Source organism: Budorcas taxicolor, chromosome 16 (genome assembly GCF_023091745.1).
Source record: "Budorcas taxicolor isolate Tak-1 chromosome 16, Takin1.1, whole genome shotgun sequence".
In the NCBI taxonomy this organism is placed as follows: domain Eukaryota; kingdom Metazoa; phylum Chordata; class Mammalia; order Artiodactyla; family Bovidae; genus Budorcas; species Budorcas taxicolor.
In genome coordinates this window covers 62,379,634-62,399,353 of record NC_068925.1, presented here as the reverse complement: position 1 = coordinate 62,399,353, position 19,720 = coordinate 62,379,634, and the positions used below count along the sequence as shown (strand labels likewise).

At 38.9% G+C, this 19,720-nt stretch overlaps 1 protein-coding gene across 2 annotated transcripts in view; it reads left to right on the top strand.

Moving 5' to 3' along the window:
- Positions 1 to 19,720, top strand: part of ACBD6 (acyl-CoA binding domain containing 6) — a 203,851-nt gene that overhangs the window by 162,976 nt on the left and 21,155 nt on the right. For both annotated transcript variants that reach the window (XR_008200739.1, XM_052653940.1), the window contains exon 7: positions 8,852 to 8,882. Coding sequence is in view for 1 of the 2 variants with exons in the window: in XM_052653940.1 (XP_052509900.1) it covers positions 8,852 to 8,882 (31 nt within the window). In the remaining variant the exon portion in view is untranslated. The remainder of the gene's footprint in view (positions 1 to 8,851; positions 8,883 to 19,720) is intronic.

Below are 19,720 nucleotides of genomic sequence, written 5' to 3'. Positions count from 1 at the left end.
TTGATATAAATTGTACTAATGTTTTCTTAGGTCAGTCCCTAAGGCAATAGTAGAGAAGGAAATGGCAACCCACTCCAGTATTCTTGCTTGGAGAATCCTGTGGACAGAGGAGCCTGGTGGACTGCTGTCCATAGGGTCGCACAGAGTCGGACATGACTGAAGTGACTTAGCATGCATACATGCATTGGAGAAGGAAATGGCAACCCACTCCAGTATTCTTGCCTGGAAAATCCCAGGGACAGAGGAGCCTGGTGGGCTGTCGTCTATGGGGTTGCACAGAGTCGGACACAACTGAGTGACTTAGTAGCAGCAGCAGCAAGGCAATAGAAATAAAAATAAACAAATGGGACCTAATCAAACCTACAAACTTTAGCATAGAAAAGGAAGTCATAAACAAAAAGATAGCGTACAGAATGGAAGGAAATACTTGCAAATGATGTGACCCACAAGGGTTTCACTTCCAAAATGAAACAGCTCCTACAACTCAACAACAAAAAGCAAACAATCCAATTGAAAAATAGGCAGAAGACCTTAACAAACATTTCTCCAAAGAATAAATACAAATGGCCAACAGGCACATGAAAAGATTGCTCATTATTAGAGAAATGCAAATCAGTACTACAAAGAAGTACCACCTCACACCATTCAGAATGGCCATCATTAAGAAATCTACAAATAACAAATGCTGGAGAGGGTGTCAAGAAAAAGGAACTCTCCTGCCATTGATGGGAATGTAGGTTGGTGCGGTCACTGTGGAAAACAGTATAGAAGTTCCTCAGAAAACTAAAAACAGAATTACCATATGATCCAGCAATCCTATTCCTGGGCATATATCTAGACAAAACTATAATTCAGGACAATACATGCACCCCTATGTTCATAGCAGAACTATTCACAATAGCCAAGACGTAGAACAACTTAAATGTCCATCGACAGAGGAATGGACAAAGAAGATGTGGTACATACATACACTGGAATATTACTCAGCCGTAAAAGCAAAACAGTGCCATCTGCAGCAACATGGAGGCGACTAAAGATTGTCATGCTAAGTGAAATCAGTCAGAAGGAGAAAGACAAACACTGTATGACGTCATTTAAATGTGGAACCTAAAATGTGACACAGACAAGCCTATCTGTGAAGCAGAAACAGACTCAGAGAAAAGACTGTGGCTGCCGATGGGGAAGGAAAGGGACAGACTCAGACTTTGAGGTTAGTAGGTGCACACCATTACATTTAGAATGGATAAACAACAGGTCTTACTGTATTGCACGGGGAACTCTATCCAGTCTCCTGGGATCAACCATAATGGAAAAGAATATAAAACAAGAATGCATATGTATGTAAAACTGAATCACTTTGGTGTGCAGCAGAAATTAACATTGTAAATCAGCTATACTTCAATAAATAAATAAATACAATTTTAAATAAACACATATTTCTTACATTTGACAGGGTGCCCCATCTCGGGAGAGAAGAAAATCTAGTCCTTAAAGGAATTAACTATTAATAAAATGAAAATAATGATCAAAAATTATAAAGAAAGAATCAGTGTAGAATACATTTGGGGAAAGAAAGAAATCTGTGTAAATTCAAGAGAGACCAACTCGTCCTCTGCATACAGGAGGAAAAAGCATCTGGAAGTCAAACTGAAAGAGTAATTTTTCACTGAGTTAACTGAACTGAGTTCATGATTGTTTGGGCCCTTATAGAATAATTACATCTGGCATTTATGCTCCACAATGTAGGAAACATGGTAGAGTGTACCAAAAAGTAAAGTTGTTCTCCAAAGGCCAAAACAAACACAGCTAAGAAAAAAAGTAGTAAGCCTTAAGTTTTTAATAAGCCCAAAGCTTTAAAAAGAAAGTGGTAAGTTTAAACCAACACCTGACTGTCCTGGAAGCAAGGATCAGACAGTCCCAGTATCTATGAGGTAGAAATCTCTCAAAAAACGGCAGCCACCATCAGGGAAAAGTAGACATTAAAAATCTACCCTCCAACAAAGAGCTGACATGAATTTTTCTTAGCCTGCACTGCAAGCCCAGGAGGGGAGGTGGGATGAGAAATAGGTTTGCCCTTTTTAAATTTACACTAAGTAGTTGTTTAAAAATCTCCAAGCTAAGAACTCAACGTAGGGATCTCAGACTGATAATATTTCCATGGTGTCTGTCAGAAACAAAAGCAAAATCGTTCTAGAGGGACAGAATCTCAATTCAGGGAACAAAGCACAGAATTTTTCACAGATAAAACCCCACTTAAAATGAATTCACAGTCCAAAATTATAAAGCACACAGGTAGTAATCAACAGTACATGAATCTTAGGCAGCACAAGTATCACATGTACCACCACCTGCCCCCTCTCCCTGAGCTCAAATAAAAGAAACACAGGGACTATACATCTGCTTAAAATGCTCAAATATATCAAAGACATGAGATATATTAAAACATGAGAAAAGAGCAGAACGCTATAAGGTTGGAGGACAGATTTCAAGAAGAGTGAAGTGCATTTACAGGTGTGAATGTCCAGATAGGTGTTCTTACTGGGAATCGGAGGTCACAAAGTTGCAAGGAAGATGACCAAGGCTTGGGTCATAAATAACCTTGTGCTCTGTATTACTCAGGACTCCGTTTGCAAGCGACAGGATCACTTTTGCCTAGAGGGTATTTTGTTGTTGGCTCACCTAACCAAGAAGGACAAGGACAGGGTTGGAATAAGAATTAGAGACTCCCATTCTTTCTGGATCTCTCACTACTACTCTTTTCTTTGTGAATACTTCATTCTCACCTGCCACACACCAGTTTTCTCCAAAAAGTGGAAAACAATGCCACTTGTAGTTTTTGATCCACATCTTTTACTTTTTACTTTCTTTTTTAAAAAGTTGTGCTAAGATATACATGACATGATTGCTGGGAGAAATATCAGTAACCTCAGATATGCAGATGACACCACCCTCATGGCAGAAAGAGAAGAAGAACTAAAGAGCCTCCTGATGAACATGAGAGAGTGAAAAAGTTGGCTTAAAGCTCAACATTCAGAAAACTAAGATCATGGCATCTGGTCCCATCACTTCATGGGAAATAGATAGGGAAACAATGGAAACAGTGACAGACTTTATTTTGGGGGGGCTTCAAAATCACTGTAGATGGTGATTGCAGCCATGAAATTAAAAGACGCCTGCTCCTTAGAAGGAACATTATGACCAACCTAGACAGCATATTAAAAAGCAGAGACATTACTTTGTCAACAAAGGTCAGTCTAGTCAAGGCTATGGTTTTTCCAGTAGTCATGTATGGATGTGAGAGTTGGACTATAAGGAAAGCTGAGCGCCAAAGAATTGATGCTTTTGAACTGTGGTGTTGGAGAAGACTCTTGAGAGTCCCTTGGACTGCAAGGAGATCCAACCAGTCCATCCTAAAGGATATCAGTCCTGGGTGTTCATTGAAACAACTAATGTTGAAGCTGAAACTCCAATCTTTTGGCCACCTGATGCGAAGAGCTGACTCACTTGAAAAGACCCTGATGCTAGGAAAGATTGAGGGCAGGAGGAGAAGGGGACAACAGAGGGTGAGATGCTTGGATGGCATCACTGACGCGATGGACATGAGTTTGAGTAAACTCCGGGAGTTGGTGATGAACAGGGAGGCCTGGTGTGCTGTGGTTCATGGGGTCACAAAGAGTCAGACACGACTGAATTGAACTGATACATGACACAATTAATTAAACATTTTTAAGTGTGAAGTCAGTGGTATGACGGAGAAGGCACTGGTGACCCACTCCAGTGTTCTTGCCTGGAGAATCCCATGGACAGGGGAGCCTGGTGGGCTGCCGTCTGTGGGGTCGCACAGAGTCGGACATGACTGACGCAAAGCAGCAGTAGTATTAAGAACATTCACATTGTTGTGCACCTGTCACTACTATCCATCTGCAGAATGTTTTCATCATCTCGTACTGGAACTGTACCCCCGAGACAATAACTCCTCATTCCTCTCTCTCTCTGCAGCCCCTGGTAACCACTGTTCTATTTCTGTCTCTCTGAATTTGACTACTCCCAAATAGTTCATACAACTGGAATAATACAATATTTATCTTTTTGTATCTGTCTTTATTCACTACACCACTTTCTTTTGACCAGGAAGAAAAATGCTTTCTCTGTACACATGCTTCTATCTCCTTGCTCTATTTTGAAAATCCTTTTTTTTTAAATATAACTTTATTTATTTTAATTGGAGGCTAATTACAATATTGTATTGGTTTTGCCATACATTGACATGAATCCTATTTTGAAAATCCTAAGAGAAGACTCTAATTGGTTTGGCTTGAGTGACATGCTTACTTCTAGACCAAGAGGTTGATGGGTGCTATGATGTGCTCAGCTCAGGGGGTTGCGTGACCACCCTAGAATCTTCCCCAATTCTCTGTGTGCACATACCTTCTCAAAGAGCCTTTCCTTGTTCTTTTGATCTAAAATAGCATCTCACATCATCTAGACACTGTATTATGCTTTTTGGAGCACTTATAACTGTCTATTACAGAAAAGATTTATTTGCTTTTTACTTCCCCTACCACTAGAATGTAAGAGTTATAACATGAGGGACCTTTTCTCTCTTGCTCACCTCTGTGCTCCCAGTACCTGGGACACTGCCTGGACCATAGTAGGAGCTCAATAAACATTTTAAATTAATTCATTAGTTGGAGATTGAAGTGGAGTTATAGATTTAGTACTCATTGGTAAAAGTGATTAAAAGAAATTAATTATGCTTCTACCTCTTGTGAAGATAAGCAATTACAAATTGAATGAAATTGAACTCTGCATATATATTTATATGAACATAGTAATTAAACAAGGAATTTATGCACAAATAGCAAGAAAGTTATACTTTCTAAAAACGGATAATTGTAGAAAATATAACCTTGCATGATGGATGCATAGGTTAGAGTCCTGAGGTTGCAATAGATTAAACCCTTTCTGAAATTGTTTTCTGTTGCCAAGCATTTAAACTATAAATGTGAATGTATAAACCCATCAGGTGTGTGTGCACATAAATGTGAATATATAAACCTATCAGGTGTGTGTACACATACACAAACACACACACATACATTTTTACTGGTTAACTTTGGAAACTAGCAAAGTGGATACAAGTTTAAAGCCATAGTGGGCAATGCAGTTCATTCAAAATTGCCCTTGACTGTAGCCAGGTAAATCCAGATGCTCAGGAACACAACTTCACAGTGTCATTGCCAACCCTCATTATCATCTCTTGGATCTTGTTTACTGTGGCTGCCTCAGTTCTCTTCCCCTACTTGTCATTAATCTCAAGGGCAGGGCAAGGCAAAGAGGAACTAGGAGCAAAGTAGGGACTGAATTGAAAAATACAAGAAACAAGTAGGCAAAAATAATCTCTTCTTTTTCTGACTTCTTGGTGCTGCTGTCCATCTTTTACAGCCCTTAGAGTTTAGTATTATCCTTATGATATATAATGAGCATCCCAAACGTAAGCAGCACTGCACCTCAGCTGAATCTACCCTACTCACAAGGTTCCTCAAAATTACATCTTTCATATCTCCTCCAACCTATCCACCCACATGTTACCACCAAATCCAGTGAGAACTCCAATTCCTGGTAAGAAAACAGTTTAATCAAACTGGACTGCTTCAAAGTTGTCTTCTACCCATCAGCTGTTATCCCTGCTGAACTTCTCTACGTGTTAAAGAATTACTTTTTTCTAACTACCTATCTGAACCAGAAAATAAGCTCTCTGTGGCAACTTTTTGCCTTTCTTCTTAGATTAAATAGATTCACACCCAAAACCTTCTGGGAACCAACCCCCATATTCAGTCTTTAGGAAATAGGAAAGGTAGATATGGTTTGTCTAAGAGTATTTGATTTAAATCATAATACCACTCTGTCTCATTTACAATAATGGTTAATCATTTATTCTTAAATACCAGGGGCTCAAGAATGGCCATGCACATACTAAATGCATATCAAATTAATCTAAATTCTACTTTTCACCTATCCATCACCCTGATTATGTGTTGCTCATGTAACGTGATCATCTGCCCTCAGCTTAAGAACTAGCATTACTCAGATGGAAAGATATACCATGTTCTTGGATTGGAAGAATCAATATAGTAAAAATGATTATACTACTCAAGGCAATGTACAGATTCAACACAATCTGTAGCAAATTATCAATGGCATTTTTCACAAAATTTTTAGAACAAGAAATTTTTAATTTGCATGGAAACATAAAAGGCACCAAATAGCCAAAGCAATTCTGAGAAAGGAAAATGGAACTGGAGGAATAAGGATCCCTCACTTTATACTACAAAGCTACAGTCATCAAAACAGTATAGTATTGGCACAAAAACAGAAATGTAGATCAATGGAACAGGATACAAAGTTCAGAAGTAAACCCACACACCTATGGTCAGTCTGTGACAAAGGAGGCAAGACTGTACAATGGCAAAAACACAGTCTCTTCAATAAATGATGCTGGGGAAACTGGAAAGCTACATGTAAAACAATTAAATGAGAATATTCGCTAACACCGTACACAAAAATACACTCAAAATGGATTAAAGACCTAAATATAAGACTGGATGCTATAAAACTCTTAGAAGAAAACATAGGAAGAACACTGTTTGACATAAATCACAGCAATACCTTTATGGGTCCACCTCCCAGAGTAATGAAAATAAAAAGCAAAAATAAACAAATGGGACCTAATTAAACTCAAAAGCATCTGCACAGCAAAGGAAACCATAAAGAAAACAAAAAGACAACCCATAGGATGGGAGAAAATATTTGCAAACGAAGCAACTTACAAGCGATTAATCTCCAAAATATACAAGCAGTTCATGCAACTCAGTATCAAAAACAAAACCAAAAACAACCAATCAAAAAATGAGCAAATGATCTAAATAGACATTTCTCTAAGAAAGACATATGGATGGCCAAAAACACATGAAGAAATACTGAACGTTGCTAATTATTAGAGAAAATCAAAACTAAAGAGGTATCACCTCATACAGGCCAGAATATGCGTGTGCTCAGTTATGTCCAACTCTGTGACTCTATGGATTGTAACCCACCAGGCTCGTCTATTCATAGGATTCTCCAGGCAGGAATACTGGAGCGAGTTGCCTTTTCCTCCTCCAAGGGATCTTCCTGACCAGGGATTGAACCTGTGTCTCCTGCGTCTCCTGAATTGGCAGGCTAATTCTTTACCACTGAGCCACCTGGGAGGCCCACCAGTCAGAATGGCCATCATCAAAAAATCTACAAATAATAAATCCTGGGGAGGATGCAGAGGAAAAGAGAACATTCCTACACTGTTGGTGAGAATGTAAGTTGATACAACTATTTGGAGAACGGAGCTTCCTAGGTGGTCCTGGTGGGAAAGAGTCTGCCTGCCAGTGCAGGAAACACAAGAGACATGGGTTCAATCCCTGGGTCAAGAAGATCCCTTGGAGTAGGAAGTGGTGGACAGAGGAGCCTGGCAGGCTACAACCATGGTGCCCCTAAGTCAGACACAACTGAGCACACAATATAGAGAAAAGCATGGAGGTTCCTTTCAGTACTAAAAAGGGACCGACCATATGATCTAGCAATTCCACTCCTGACTATATATCCAGAGAAAACCACAATTCAAAAAGATACATGCACCCCAATGTTCATTGCAGCACTACTCACAATAGCTAAGACATGGAAGCAAATTAAATGTCTATTGACAGAGGAATGGATAAAGAAGATGTGGTATATATGTACAGTGGAATATTGCTGAGACATAAAAAAGAATGAAATAATGCCATTTGCAGTAGCATGGATGGGCCTAGACATTATCATACTAAATGAAGTCACACAGAGACAAAAATCATATGATATCACTTATATGTAGAATCTAGAAAACTTATACAAATGAATTTATTTATAAAACAGAACAGACTCAGACTTTGAAAACAAACTTAATGGTTACCAAAGAGGAGAGATTGGAGGAGGGATCAATTAGGAGTTTGGGGATTAACATATACATCCTACTATATATAAAACAGATAACCAGCAAGGACCTATTGTATGTACAGAGAACTGCTCAATGTTCTATAATAACCTATGGGAAAAGAACCTGAAAAATAGATATATGTATAACTGAGTCACTTTGCTATACAGCTGAAACTAACATTGTAAATCCGCTACTCCAATGTAAAATAAACATTGAATTAAAAAAAATAGCATCATGAAAAAGTACTCATCGATAATTAGTTTATATAGTTAAAATATTTTGATTTTAAAGAAAAAATTTAACAGCTGGATTTTCCTGAGTATATGTAGGAATTTTTGACTTAACGACTTGTAGAGACTTTGTGTGCCTTGAAATCACGTTTCTGTATAATATTTGCTATGATCAGGAAACTGTGTTATAAGCCTGGAATCTGCATCTTTGAAAATGGGTTACAAAGCTACTAATTCTTACTGTAAATCATAGACTTCTTAGATAGATTTTGGGAATGTACTTAAAAAAAACATAATACTGGCCATGATAAGTGGCCATTTTTCTGCCACTAATTGGGTAATCAAACTGTCACATTTTAAAGGATTCCCTTTGGTTTAATATCTGCAGATCTAGTCATCCTGTCACTCTGTGGCTGCTGCAGTGCACAAGTTACCATTCAACCTTCTCCTTTTCTCCAAGATGGACAGTTTGGTCAGAGGTTACTATGAGGGTCAAAGAACTGGCTTCTTTTCCTGTAGCTGATAAACCTATGGGACTTCGGTATATCAGATATTTGCCATAGCTTATCTATTTTCATACTTTTGCAATAACTTAGATTCTTTGTTTCTTTCATAGGACAATGAAGGTCAAACAGCTCTACATTATGGTAAGATGTTTTTAAATTATTACTAATTATATTTGACTTTATTTGCTTATCTCAGCTTTGTCCAACACTACATAGCGCTTGGAAAAATGCCAGCCACTAGGTAGAGCCTGGTGGGCTGCCGTCTATGGGTTCGCACAGAATCGGACACGACTGAAGCGACTTAGCAGCAGCAAAGCTACAATAACTTTATGTTTAAAAAATAGATTAGTAACCTCTAAAGTTGATCATATGTTAAAATTCTTATGGACACACTCATAATGAATTGAGCATTTCTACACAGTCAACAGAAATGAAGGTTCCTCCAATCCCCTTTTGAAACTTCATTATTTCATTCCTGTTATTATCAATGACAACTAAGATTCTAACCATTCTTACTTAGGAGCTAGAATCTCTCCTGTAAGAAATACTTTCTTGATGTGAAGAAAAATAGATTTGATTTTTTAATTTATTTCTTCTATTAACTGATTATTTAAGTGAAAATTACTTAACGAGGCTAATCTGTAAAATAGAGGATAATCTGTAAAATGGAAGTAATATGGCTCTTGAGGAGCTCCTGGTAAGAGGTAAGAGATAATAAAGTACTTTGGAAACTGTGAAGTACTAGAAAAAGTATTGCTACTTTTATTGTATTTGGATATGAACATGGTTGAATAAGGGCTTCCCAGGTGGGTCAGTGGGTAAAGAATCCTCCTGCAATGCAGGAAATGTGGGTTTGATCCCTGGGTCAGGAAGATCCTCTAGAGGAGGGCATGGGAATCCACTCCAGTATTCTTGCCTGGAGAATCTTATGGACAGAGAAGCCTGGTGGGCTGCAGTCCACAGGGTCGCAAAGAGTTGGATGCGACTGAAGTGACTGAGCGTCCACATGCATACACACACACAGTCGAATAAAAGACAGCCATCAGTATTTAAACTAGTATATATCAAGAACATCAATAAGAAACAATCAAATGGAAAAAATAGACCCCCAAAACAGATAGCTCACAAATGAAAAAGAGCCAGATAAGCAATAAACAAGATGCTCGCCCTCACCAATAACTTCCAAGAACTATGAATAGTCTGAGATCATGCACTACTTGAACTCCTACCACTTAGCCGGATGCAGTTTTATGGATGCTGGCAAAAGACACAGAACTCATGGATCAGAGACAAAAGACCGTTGTTCACAGCACAGCAAGCAGCATGAGCTTCATGTTTGTGTCATTTCCCCTTGAGTCCCATGGGAGCTACAAAGAGCAGCCCCAGCGGATCTTAGACACAGTGTCATGGCTTAGAAATCCTAAGCTTAGGGAACTCCAGCCTTTTATAATAAGCTGCCAGCAGACCTGCCCAAACTTTGCCCTGGAGAACACATGTCTTTATCATACTGGACAATAAACAAACCTGCCTTCTATTCTAGAAGGAAGCAGTACCTCCGTTGACAAAGGTCATTCCACAATATTAACATCTTTTGAAAGACAGTCTAGCACAAAAGCTATCTTTACCTCTGGTCACACAGTGTACAGAAACATGAGAATCCCTTGGAGAAATGTCTCCCAACAATAATTAGGGGATGCAGATTAAAACATTCAGATATAACTTCACACAGATTGGCAACATGTAAATATGTGCACCAGGGCTTCCCCGGTGGCTCAGCAGTAAAGAACCCACCTGCAATGCAGGAGCCACAGGAGATGCAGGTTCAATCCCTGGGTCAGGAAGGACATCCCTGGAGGAGGGCATGGCAACCCACTCCAGTATTCTTGCCTGGAGAATCCCATGGACAGAGGAGCCTGATGGGCTACAGTCCAAGGGGTCGCAAAGAGTTGGACACGACTGAAGCGACTTAGCATACACATAGCATGCATGCAACATGTGCAAAGAATAGAACTGGGATGTGGAGGAACAAAAACTCTCATATACTGCTATTGGGAATGTCCAACCATTGCATCACTTTGGAGGTGAATTTAGCAAAAATCTAGTGAAGTTGAAGGTATGGGTACACATACCCTACAACCTGGCAATTTCACTTCTAGTATATTCCCTGGAAATACTCCCCAACATGTGTATAATGAAACATAATTAAGAACATGTACTGCAGCATTACTTGTAATAGCCAAAAACTTGTTTTATTAGCCTTTATATTCTTCTGTTTCTGTACTTAAAATAGTTAAGTTGCATATATATATACACACACACATATATGCATACATGTACATTTTGTTACCAAATACCTTTGAAAGGTGTGCCCATCACAGTATATAAGAAATCTCAAGGCTCCTTTCTATAAACAGCCCTCTGAAGTAGTTATTGTTTTCTGCAATTTATAAACGAGGAAATCAAAACTCAAAGAAGTTAGTAAACTTACCTAACAGAGCCAGAAATTCAAACCCATTATCTCTAAATTTACCAGGAAAGGAGAGAAAAACAAATGCCTTCCCCTCCCACTTTCTGCAGTGCTCACATCGCTCACTCTGCAAACATGTTCATATAAGTCTGTCATATATCTCCTCTAACATCACCAAACACTGGCTACTCTGAACTCTGATTTTCAGTCTCGGAAAAAACTTTTCTCAGCTTCCTTCTTACCTGTTTGAACCAGGCATTAAGTCAAGCACTCCAACAGTGATTGTGAGGTCTTCACCAAAAAATTCGGGGCTGCGCCTTATTCCTGATGTCTGACTTCAAGAAGCAAACTGACTTTTGTTTCAAAATATGTGCCATGAGGTCCAGAGTGTACCGCTCTGCTTAAAAAGACAACTCTGCCAATGCAGCCTCCTTTGAAAAGGAGGAAGTTCCACACACTAAAATTAAGTTCTTTAAAAAGTGTGTTGCATAAGCAGTGTAAGTGGATTCGTGGGACTTCATTGGAACTGTTATGAACATGCTTGAGGCTCATCAGCTTTCAGTGAGTCATTCAAGGGCTGTGTTAGGGCCTGGGGACCATGGTGACTGACAACTCAAAGTGCAGCTGTGAAAGGACCACTCAGCTTCCTAGTGAAGCAAAACAGAACTGCTTAGAAAGCAAGATCTGCTTATTAGGAGCAGAAGGAAGGAAACACTTCATCTAAGAAGAAAAAGATACTGTGTTAATTTTATCAGAGATTGATCGTATTGTTAAATGCTCACGTTGTTAGTGTTAGTCTCTCAATCGTGTCTGACTCTTTGCAACCCAATGGACTGTACCCTGCCAGGCTCCTCTGTCCATGGGATTCTCCAGGCAAGAATACTGGAATGGATTGCCATTCCCTTCTCCAGAGGATCTTCCTGACCCAGGGATTGAACCCAGCTCTTCTGCATTGCAGGCAGATTCTTTACCATCTGAGCTACAGGGAAGTCCCATTAAATGCTCTGTTAATCCTCAGCTGGAAACAAAACTGTCCTTGGAACAATATCCTAGTCCTTCTAAACTCCTCATATGTGGAAAATATGTTTTAGTTTCTCTCTTCTTAAACAAGTTTCATTGGATCAAAAAGTTAAAGAGAGATTGAATCAGATGCAGGGAGCTCAAATCCGATGGTCTGTGACTACCTAGAGGGGTGGGATGGGGTAGGAGGGAGGCTCAGGAGGGAGGGGACATACATATACGTATAGCTGATTCATGTTGAAAAGCTGATTCATGTTGAAATAGGGCAGAAACCAACACAATATTGTAAAACAGTTGTTGTCTAATTTAAAATAATTAGCAAAAATCTTATAAAAAAGAAGTACCCTTAATACATATACAAGTTTAGGAAATGTGTGGCATGTCTAAAAAGAAAGCAAATTATTAGTTCTTATTTCCATCCCTTCAATCCTTCTTTCATTCAGTAGACATTTTTTAGTACCTTCTCTGTGGCACGTGTTGTGTTTTCCTTTCATTTCTCCATCCAGAAACTGTAGAAACAGTTACACCAGACTAAATATGCCCTTGAGAATGCAGATGAGTCATTCTGTCATCCATAGTTAACCATTAGGGGTAAATGCCTTTACCGACGTGGGAATGTGTCCATTTAATTTGATATGTGTAAACTTCATTTCTGAATAGTAACAGGGTAGACATTATTCGAAGGTCTTTCTGACTGCCTTCAAAATAAGCTATATTTTCTTTTGTTCTGATGCGAAAAAATTCTCTAAGATACATTATTAAGTGAAAGGAGTAAAGTGAACAACAGTATATATACTCTGCTGCCATGAATATATCTGTACATATTTGCTAGTAAATGAAAGATACACAAAAGTGAATGTTGATTGCCTAAGGGAGGAAGTGTGGAGCTTGAATACAAGCACAGAATAAAAGTTTTTTCCTATAAACCCTTTAATGACTTCTGTATTTGGAACCATGTACATATATTATCTATTTGAAAATTATATTTAAATGATTTAAAATCTAAATATTATATAGGCTCTATTAGTATTGTAAATACCACTTAACTTCTTAATTGTAATTGATTCGTTCAGATATTGGAGAAGGCAATGGCAATGCACTCCGGTGCTCTTGCCTGGAAAATCCCATGGACGGAGGAGCCTGGTAGGCTGCTGGGGTGGGGTCGCTAAGAGTTGGACACAACTGAGCGTCTTCACTTTCATTTTTCACTTTCATGCATTGGAGAAGGAAATGGCAACCCACTCCAGTGTTCTTGCCTGGAGAATCCCAGGGACGGGGGAGCCTCGTGGGCTGCCGTCTATGGGGTCGCACAAAGTCAGATACGACTGAAGTGACTTAGCAGCAGCAGCAGCATTCAGGTATTTAATGAACATCAACTCTTTGCTGGATAAATATACCAAACATGTTTTTTAAGCTAACAGATGTCGCCGGACATTGGGTGTCCTTCACCTCCCACCCTAAATAAATAAGGACCTGGTAACCATAGTGTTAGTGTGTGAGTCAGCACTGTATCTAATCTGGGGGCTTGGATTTCAGTGCTAGCAAACCCTGGAAATGATGCTTCATGAGGAATGGGAAGTTGGAACTGAGACCCTGCACATATAAACCAAGACCCTCTAAGGACTGCATCCCCAGTAGGAAAAAAAAAATTATCTTAGAAAAAATTGACCTACTAGTGTAAGGAAGGACAACAAGGTTATCTGCCATAGACCAGAATGTGGGTGAAAAAAAGAGCCCCATCTCAAGCAAGTTTGGGGTTTAAATTTATATTGTCTCAGAAATTCTCATGTTGAGAAATTAACATAGTAAGTGCACTCAGCTGGTTACCCCTAAAGGGCCTGGCAGAAGCAAATGCTAAACTTCTCTCCCTTAACTAATACAGCACAAAATTCCTACAGAAAGAAGTTCTGCTGAAAATGAGCTCACAGTTCAAACTTACAGAATACACTTGAGTGAATGTCAGCAGACACAGTAAACCACAGGATTAGACTTTAAGGAATTTAAGTAAAACTGGATAGAAATTATCAGAAAAAAAAATTTGTGTAAAATCAAGGATTCACAAACACAAGAACAAGACACTCCAAAAAAGAACAAGGGAATTTCAAAGAGAATGAAGTAGAATTTCAATAAATGAAAAGTTACAGAAATCTTACGATATGAATAGGTTAAAGTGCAGAATTTGCACAAATTAAAAAAAAAAAAAAACTATGGTGAACTGAAAGGTAGTTCTAAAAGGCACTGCAGAAAGATAACGAAATGGAATTGCAAAAGAAACACTGAGTGTAAAATATTGAACCTCATAAAAATACTGAGTGCAGGATGCCAGACACAAAAGAAGTATGTACTGTATGCTTCCATTTATATGAAGATCAAAAACAGGAAGAACTCATCTGCATCATTAGCACACAGGATATTGGTCACCTTGGGGAACTGGGTAGGTAGCATTTGAAAGGGTTGAACAAGGTGAGAGTGCTTCTGAGATTCTAATAATGATCTGATTCTTGATCTGTGTGCCAGTTAGTTACATGGATAAATTCATCTTAAGAAAGTTTTTTATTTTGGTACTCTTTTGTATGTATTTTATACTCAAAATTCACACACACACAAATTCAAACCTTCATAGATAAGATGGTGGTGTTACTGTTTTCATACATATAATCTCTTAATGTTTCCAACAAATGCCTTAGCTAGGCCCTGTTTCCCTATAATTACAGATAAAAACCTGAAGTCCAGAGAGGTGAAGTGACCTTGACAGGGTAACATGTTGTAGGTGGCAAAGCCAAAATACCTGTCCAGGTCTTCTAATTCTACTTCCAGTCTTTTCATAACTCCATAAATAATTACAGTCCTAGTATCCTTTTAAAGCACACATAATTTTTTGAAGATAATCTTTTATAGAAATAAATGAAAATCTTTATCATTGGTCACCCTGATCAGTGGGTCAGGCTGTTTTTCAAGACTGTACTTGTGAATAAACACACATATATATGTTCATTTATATGCCTTTATATTCCTATTTCTGTTCATTAAGAGTCACTAGATAATCATAAAAATTATTTATCCTTGAGTTAGGAATCCTGCCCAAGATTAATCTAGTCAAATGATCCCTTTCTCTCATATTATTGTAGAAATAACAAGACTAATACCATATATGTTATAATCAAGATAATTAAACACTCAAATAGTATTAGAGGTTTTGGCATTACAAATATATAAAACTAAAATATTCTGACAATTCAGAAATATTTCATGAAATGAATACTTAAAAGGTGCAATTTAATTTTAATTTAGATTTTCTTACTAGGTCACTAGACTTTTGCCCAATTTTAAGACTGTCAAAACAGAGTTTTGCTTGTAATAATAATGTTGATACTTACAATTTATTAAGCACCTACTATATGCCAGGGAATCTGCTGGGCATATTTTATCCATTTAGTCACTTAATATTATTGAATTTTTTATTTAATAGACATTCAATAGCTATTTGTTGATTTTATTTTAGGACCCTTAACCTGTTCTTAGAACTTTCATAACACTCTAAGTATGGTTAAATCCAGTGATTGCACACAATGTTGGGGATGTCTTGGGGGCTTAGCTATTATTTTTTATGAATTACAGTTTGGCTTGACAGCTGTCCTTGTGTTGACAGCTCTTCTGATTATAGCAGTTGTCAAACTCCATCCTTAAGCAGGTTGTAAATCCTGCCTTCTTCCGATTAAAACTGGGTCAGAGCCAATGGCAGGTTAACTAGAGGCCAGTGTTCTGCTACTGTATGTCCTTACTGGTTTGTTCAAAATACATTTTGCATAGTGGCATACTAAACCTTCATTTGCCTCTGTTTTATTTTGGTGTTTTTGAACTTTGAGGTATCAGTCCTCCTGTTATTTTGTGATTAAACATGGTCTTTGCTGAAGAGTGTATTAGTGTAAGTGTGGGCTTCCTTGTAAATGGCCTGTTAGTCCTCTCCTCCTCCCCCTCCACTGGGAATGCTAACATCATTGCATCTGTGTCTCCCAGGGGAAATCAAGGCTTTTCCTTGCACGTGCAGTCATGTGATTTCAGAGTGGGCAGGCTTTGTATCCTCATGAGCCCTCGATCTTCCACGTAAAGCACCATCTGTTCTGTTCCTTGCACGCTGTTACAGGGCAGTGGGAGGAGGCATTAGAGTGAAAATAAATAAAATAAAAAAAAGAAATTCATCATCAAAACCCTGAGGATTAATGGAGTCAGAAGGCTCACTGCTCTGAATGAAAATTCATCTTCACCTGTGCCAGTGTCAGGGCTGCCTCCATGGCACTTGACAAATAGAGGTTCCCAGGGCACCATAAATCCAGCAACTATTCTAATCCCCATAGGCTGGGCTCAAGCCTTTCCGAGATGAGCTTACGACTGGTTTTGTATTTTGCAGCACATTGTAGGCACTAGTATCCCCTCATTAATTTGGTAAAACGTTAGCACCCCTTCCTTCTCATCTCGCTCTCATCTTCTTTGTCTTTGTCCATTTTGAGAGGGTGAGCAGCTCACATGTTTCTGAAAGACGACTCTGCCTTGTGAATTGTGCTTCACTGAAGATGCCAAAGGCAGAGAAGTCAATTAACTAATGAATTTTGAGCAAATACTAATCTCCAATACTGTGTTAGATGAAGAGGAGAATATAGAAAAGTATATAATCAAGTAGCTCACCATCTAACTGGAAGCACAGAGCATATAATTTCAAATACTGTTGGGCACCTCTACATGCAGGGGGTTGTGTGCTAAAGGTAAACATTATTGATGCCTATCCAAGAGGTACTACAAGTGCCTTCCTCATTCCAGGGTAAGATTCACTTGTGTGTTTTCTTCTCGTCCTTTAAATCAGTCTTTCTCCTTTTGTCCTTTATTTTTTTCTTCCTACTGCAACTTCCTGACCGCTTATGCTTTTATACCAGTCTTTGCATAAACCCCAGGAATTTGTTAACAAAACTCCTTTCCTTGTGGGTAACATACCCCTTACTCTGAAGTTACTGTTTTGTAACCCTTAAATTCCAAATTTAAATCTCACTTCATAGCTACAGTTGAGCTAAAATTTCATTTATATATGTTGGGTTAGAGGATTGTTATACAGACCAGTTAAGCCTTTTCTCAAGTAGTTAGCTGTAGTTCTCTGTATGTAATACAGTTTTAAGCTCCATTTCTGGGTTGGTATTCATAACTTGTGTCATACTGCTGGAAAAGTCACATCGTCATACAGGGTGTATGAAATTAATGCCCCTTTGCCTGACATAGCCAGCTTAGTGTCTTCAGCCTTAGTCCACATCTACTGAGCCTTGATCTTTATGCTTAGCAGTCTCAAGTGTTGGGTTAGATTTGAGCTCAAGTGTGATCTGACAGACCGTGGTAGTTATTACCCTGTATTACAGATTTATACACTAGGAAATTTATTCCTCTGATACTGCTTTAAAAGTTCCAATTTTAAAACCTAACCAAGTATTTCTCACAATGAGTTGAGAGTGATAGCTGCAGCAAAAAGGTTAAGTGATTATTCCTTAAAATATAAATGTCATGTAGCTAGTTCTGTGCAGGATAAATATCCTCTTTCACAACTCCCTGATATTAGGCAATGTGTCTTTAACTTTGTTTTATTTTCTAAGAGACTGTCTTCCATTGGTATCTAACTTGGTATATACAGTGTTTCATGGTAAAACCTTTCAAAAATGTAAAATTTGAAAATGTTCACTTGGGGAGATAATATTAAACTTTCAAAGGAATATTATAATCCTGAACACTTTATTGATAAAGATATTCTGTCTCTGCCTTCCTCCCTGTCTGAAGCATATCCCCAAAGATGATCTCAACCCATTAACACCTGTCCCAGGATTAGAATAGGCAGATTGGCCTTTCTGTACCTTTTTCTCCTGAGCCTCCCAGGTTGCACAGTGGTAAAAAAAAATCTGCCTGCCAATGGTTCAGTAGCTGGGTCAGGAAATGCCATCCTGCTCTAGTATCCTTGCCTGGAAAATGCCATCGACAGAAGAGCCTGGTAGGCTACAATCCATAGGGTTGCAAAGTTGGACATGACGTAGTACACACACACACACCTTTTTCTCCTACTCTCTATTCATTTATTCAAATATTAATTTAACATTTGTAATTCTAGTAGTCATCGAAGAATTCCCACTTAAGGCAGAGAGATAGGGTTCCCAAGTGGTCTGACTTTAGCTTAGAAAAATTTCTATCTTCCATTTCTGTTCCCTTGGAACCACCCCTGAGTCTGTGCTATTATGGATTAGAGTTTGGTACCTAAGTTTTCAGGATGGATAATACCAAGAATCACCAAAGCTCTCCCAGACTTATCACAGCCTTGTTTCAGCTGTTGGCTCTGTGCCCACTTCACAGCTTATAACCAAGGTGCCCTGTGCTAGAAGCACCCACCAGGGGAGAGAAGACAATCAAAGGAGCCATGCAAACTTCTTTATCTTTATCTGAGTACCAACAAAGTGCAAAAGAAGAAATGTTCCTAGTAAGTAATTTAAAACCAAACTCCCAGAAAGTTCTGCTTCCACTTACGATAGAGAAAATAGCAACAGAATATTGTTTCCACACTAACAAAAAGAAAATGCTAAATAATCTGCAAAGTTGTACTTTTTAAAAAAGCCATCAGATAGCAGAAGTTGCATGTCAGCAAAGTAAGCCAGATTCCAAAGAATGACAAGCCCCTGTAAGACACACCAACTGTTTTGCTTTTGATAGAACAACTGAGGAAGAGGCAGCCACCATAAATGCAGATAAGAAGAAAACAGCTAAAATTAAATTCTAAAAGTGAGCTGGTATGACATTTTAGCATCAGACCCAAGAACACGTTTCACTCATGTACTCTTTCATTAACTGGGTGCTGTTAGACAGATTGAGAACAGAGAGCTCCATCCTCAGTGGTACACAGGAATGAAAGACTGCCACTTCCCTAGACCGTTATTTCATACGAAGAAAAACCCTTAAGCCACTGGGGGATGAGCAGAAAGCTTTTCTGTTCTCTCCTCCTCTTCTGGGGCTAGGGAGATATCCACTGCCTTTGGAGGAGGAGTGCAAGTTAAGCCTGTCTGCCCCTGGGAAGGACAGGGAACCCCTGAGCTCAAGACCCCTCACTGACACAAAGGAGAGGTCTCTTGCCCCTTGAGGGCAGGACAGGAAGTTCCCACTCAGGACATATTTCCTCTCACACAAGGCAGGGTTTGGCTGACATTTGGGGGAGCTGGGAGGATGCAGGAATGTTGAGAAATTTCCACCTCAGAGTAACCCAAAAGCATGAAGAGCTCTGTCCCACTCTCACCATGAGCCTCACTCTGAGAAATAAGCGGTAGCAGTCTTATTGATAGGGAAGGAGGAAGAATACAGATGGTAGATATGCAGCTGACTAGATATTTCAGACTACTGAAAGCTGAGGGTGGAGTGAAAATACTGAAAATACCTTCTGGCACCCAACTCTTTACAACTAAGCATAAGGTAGCAACAGCCC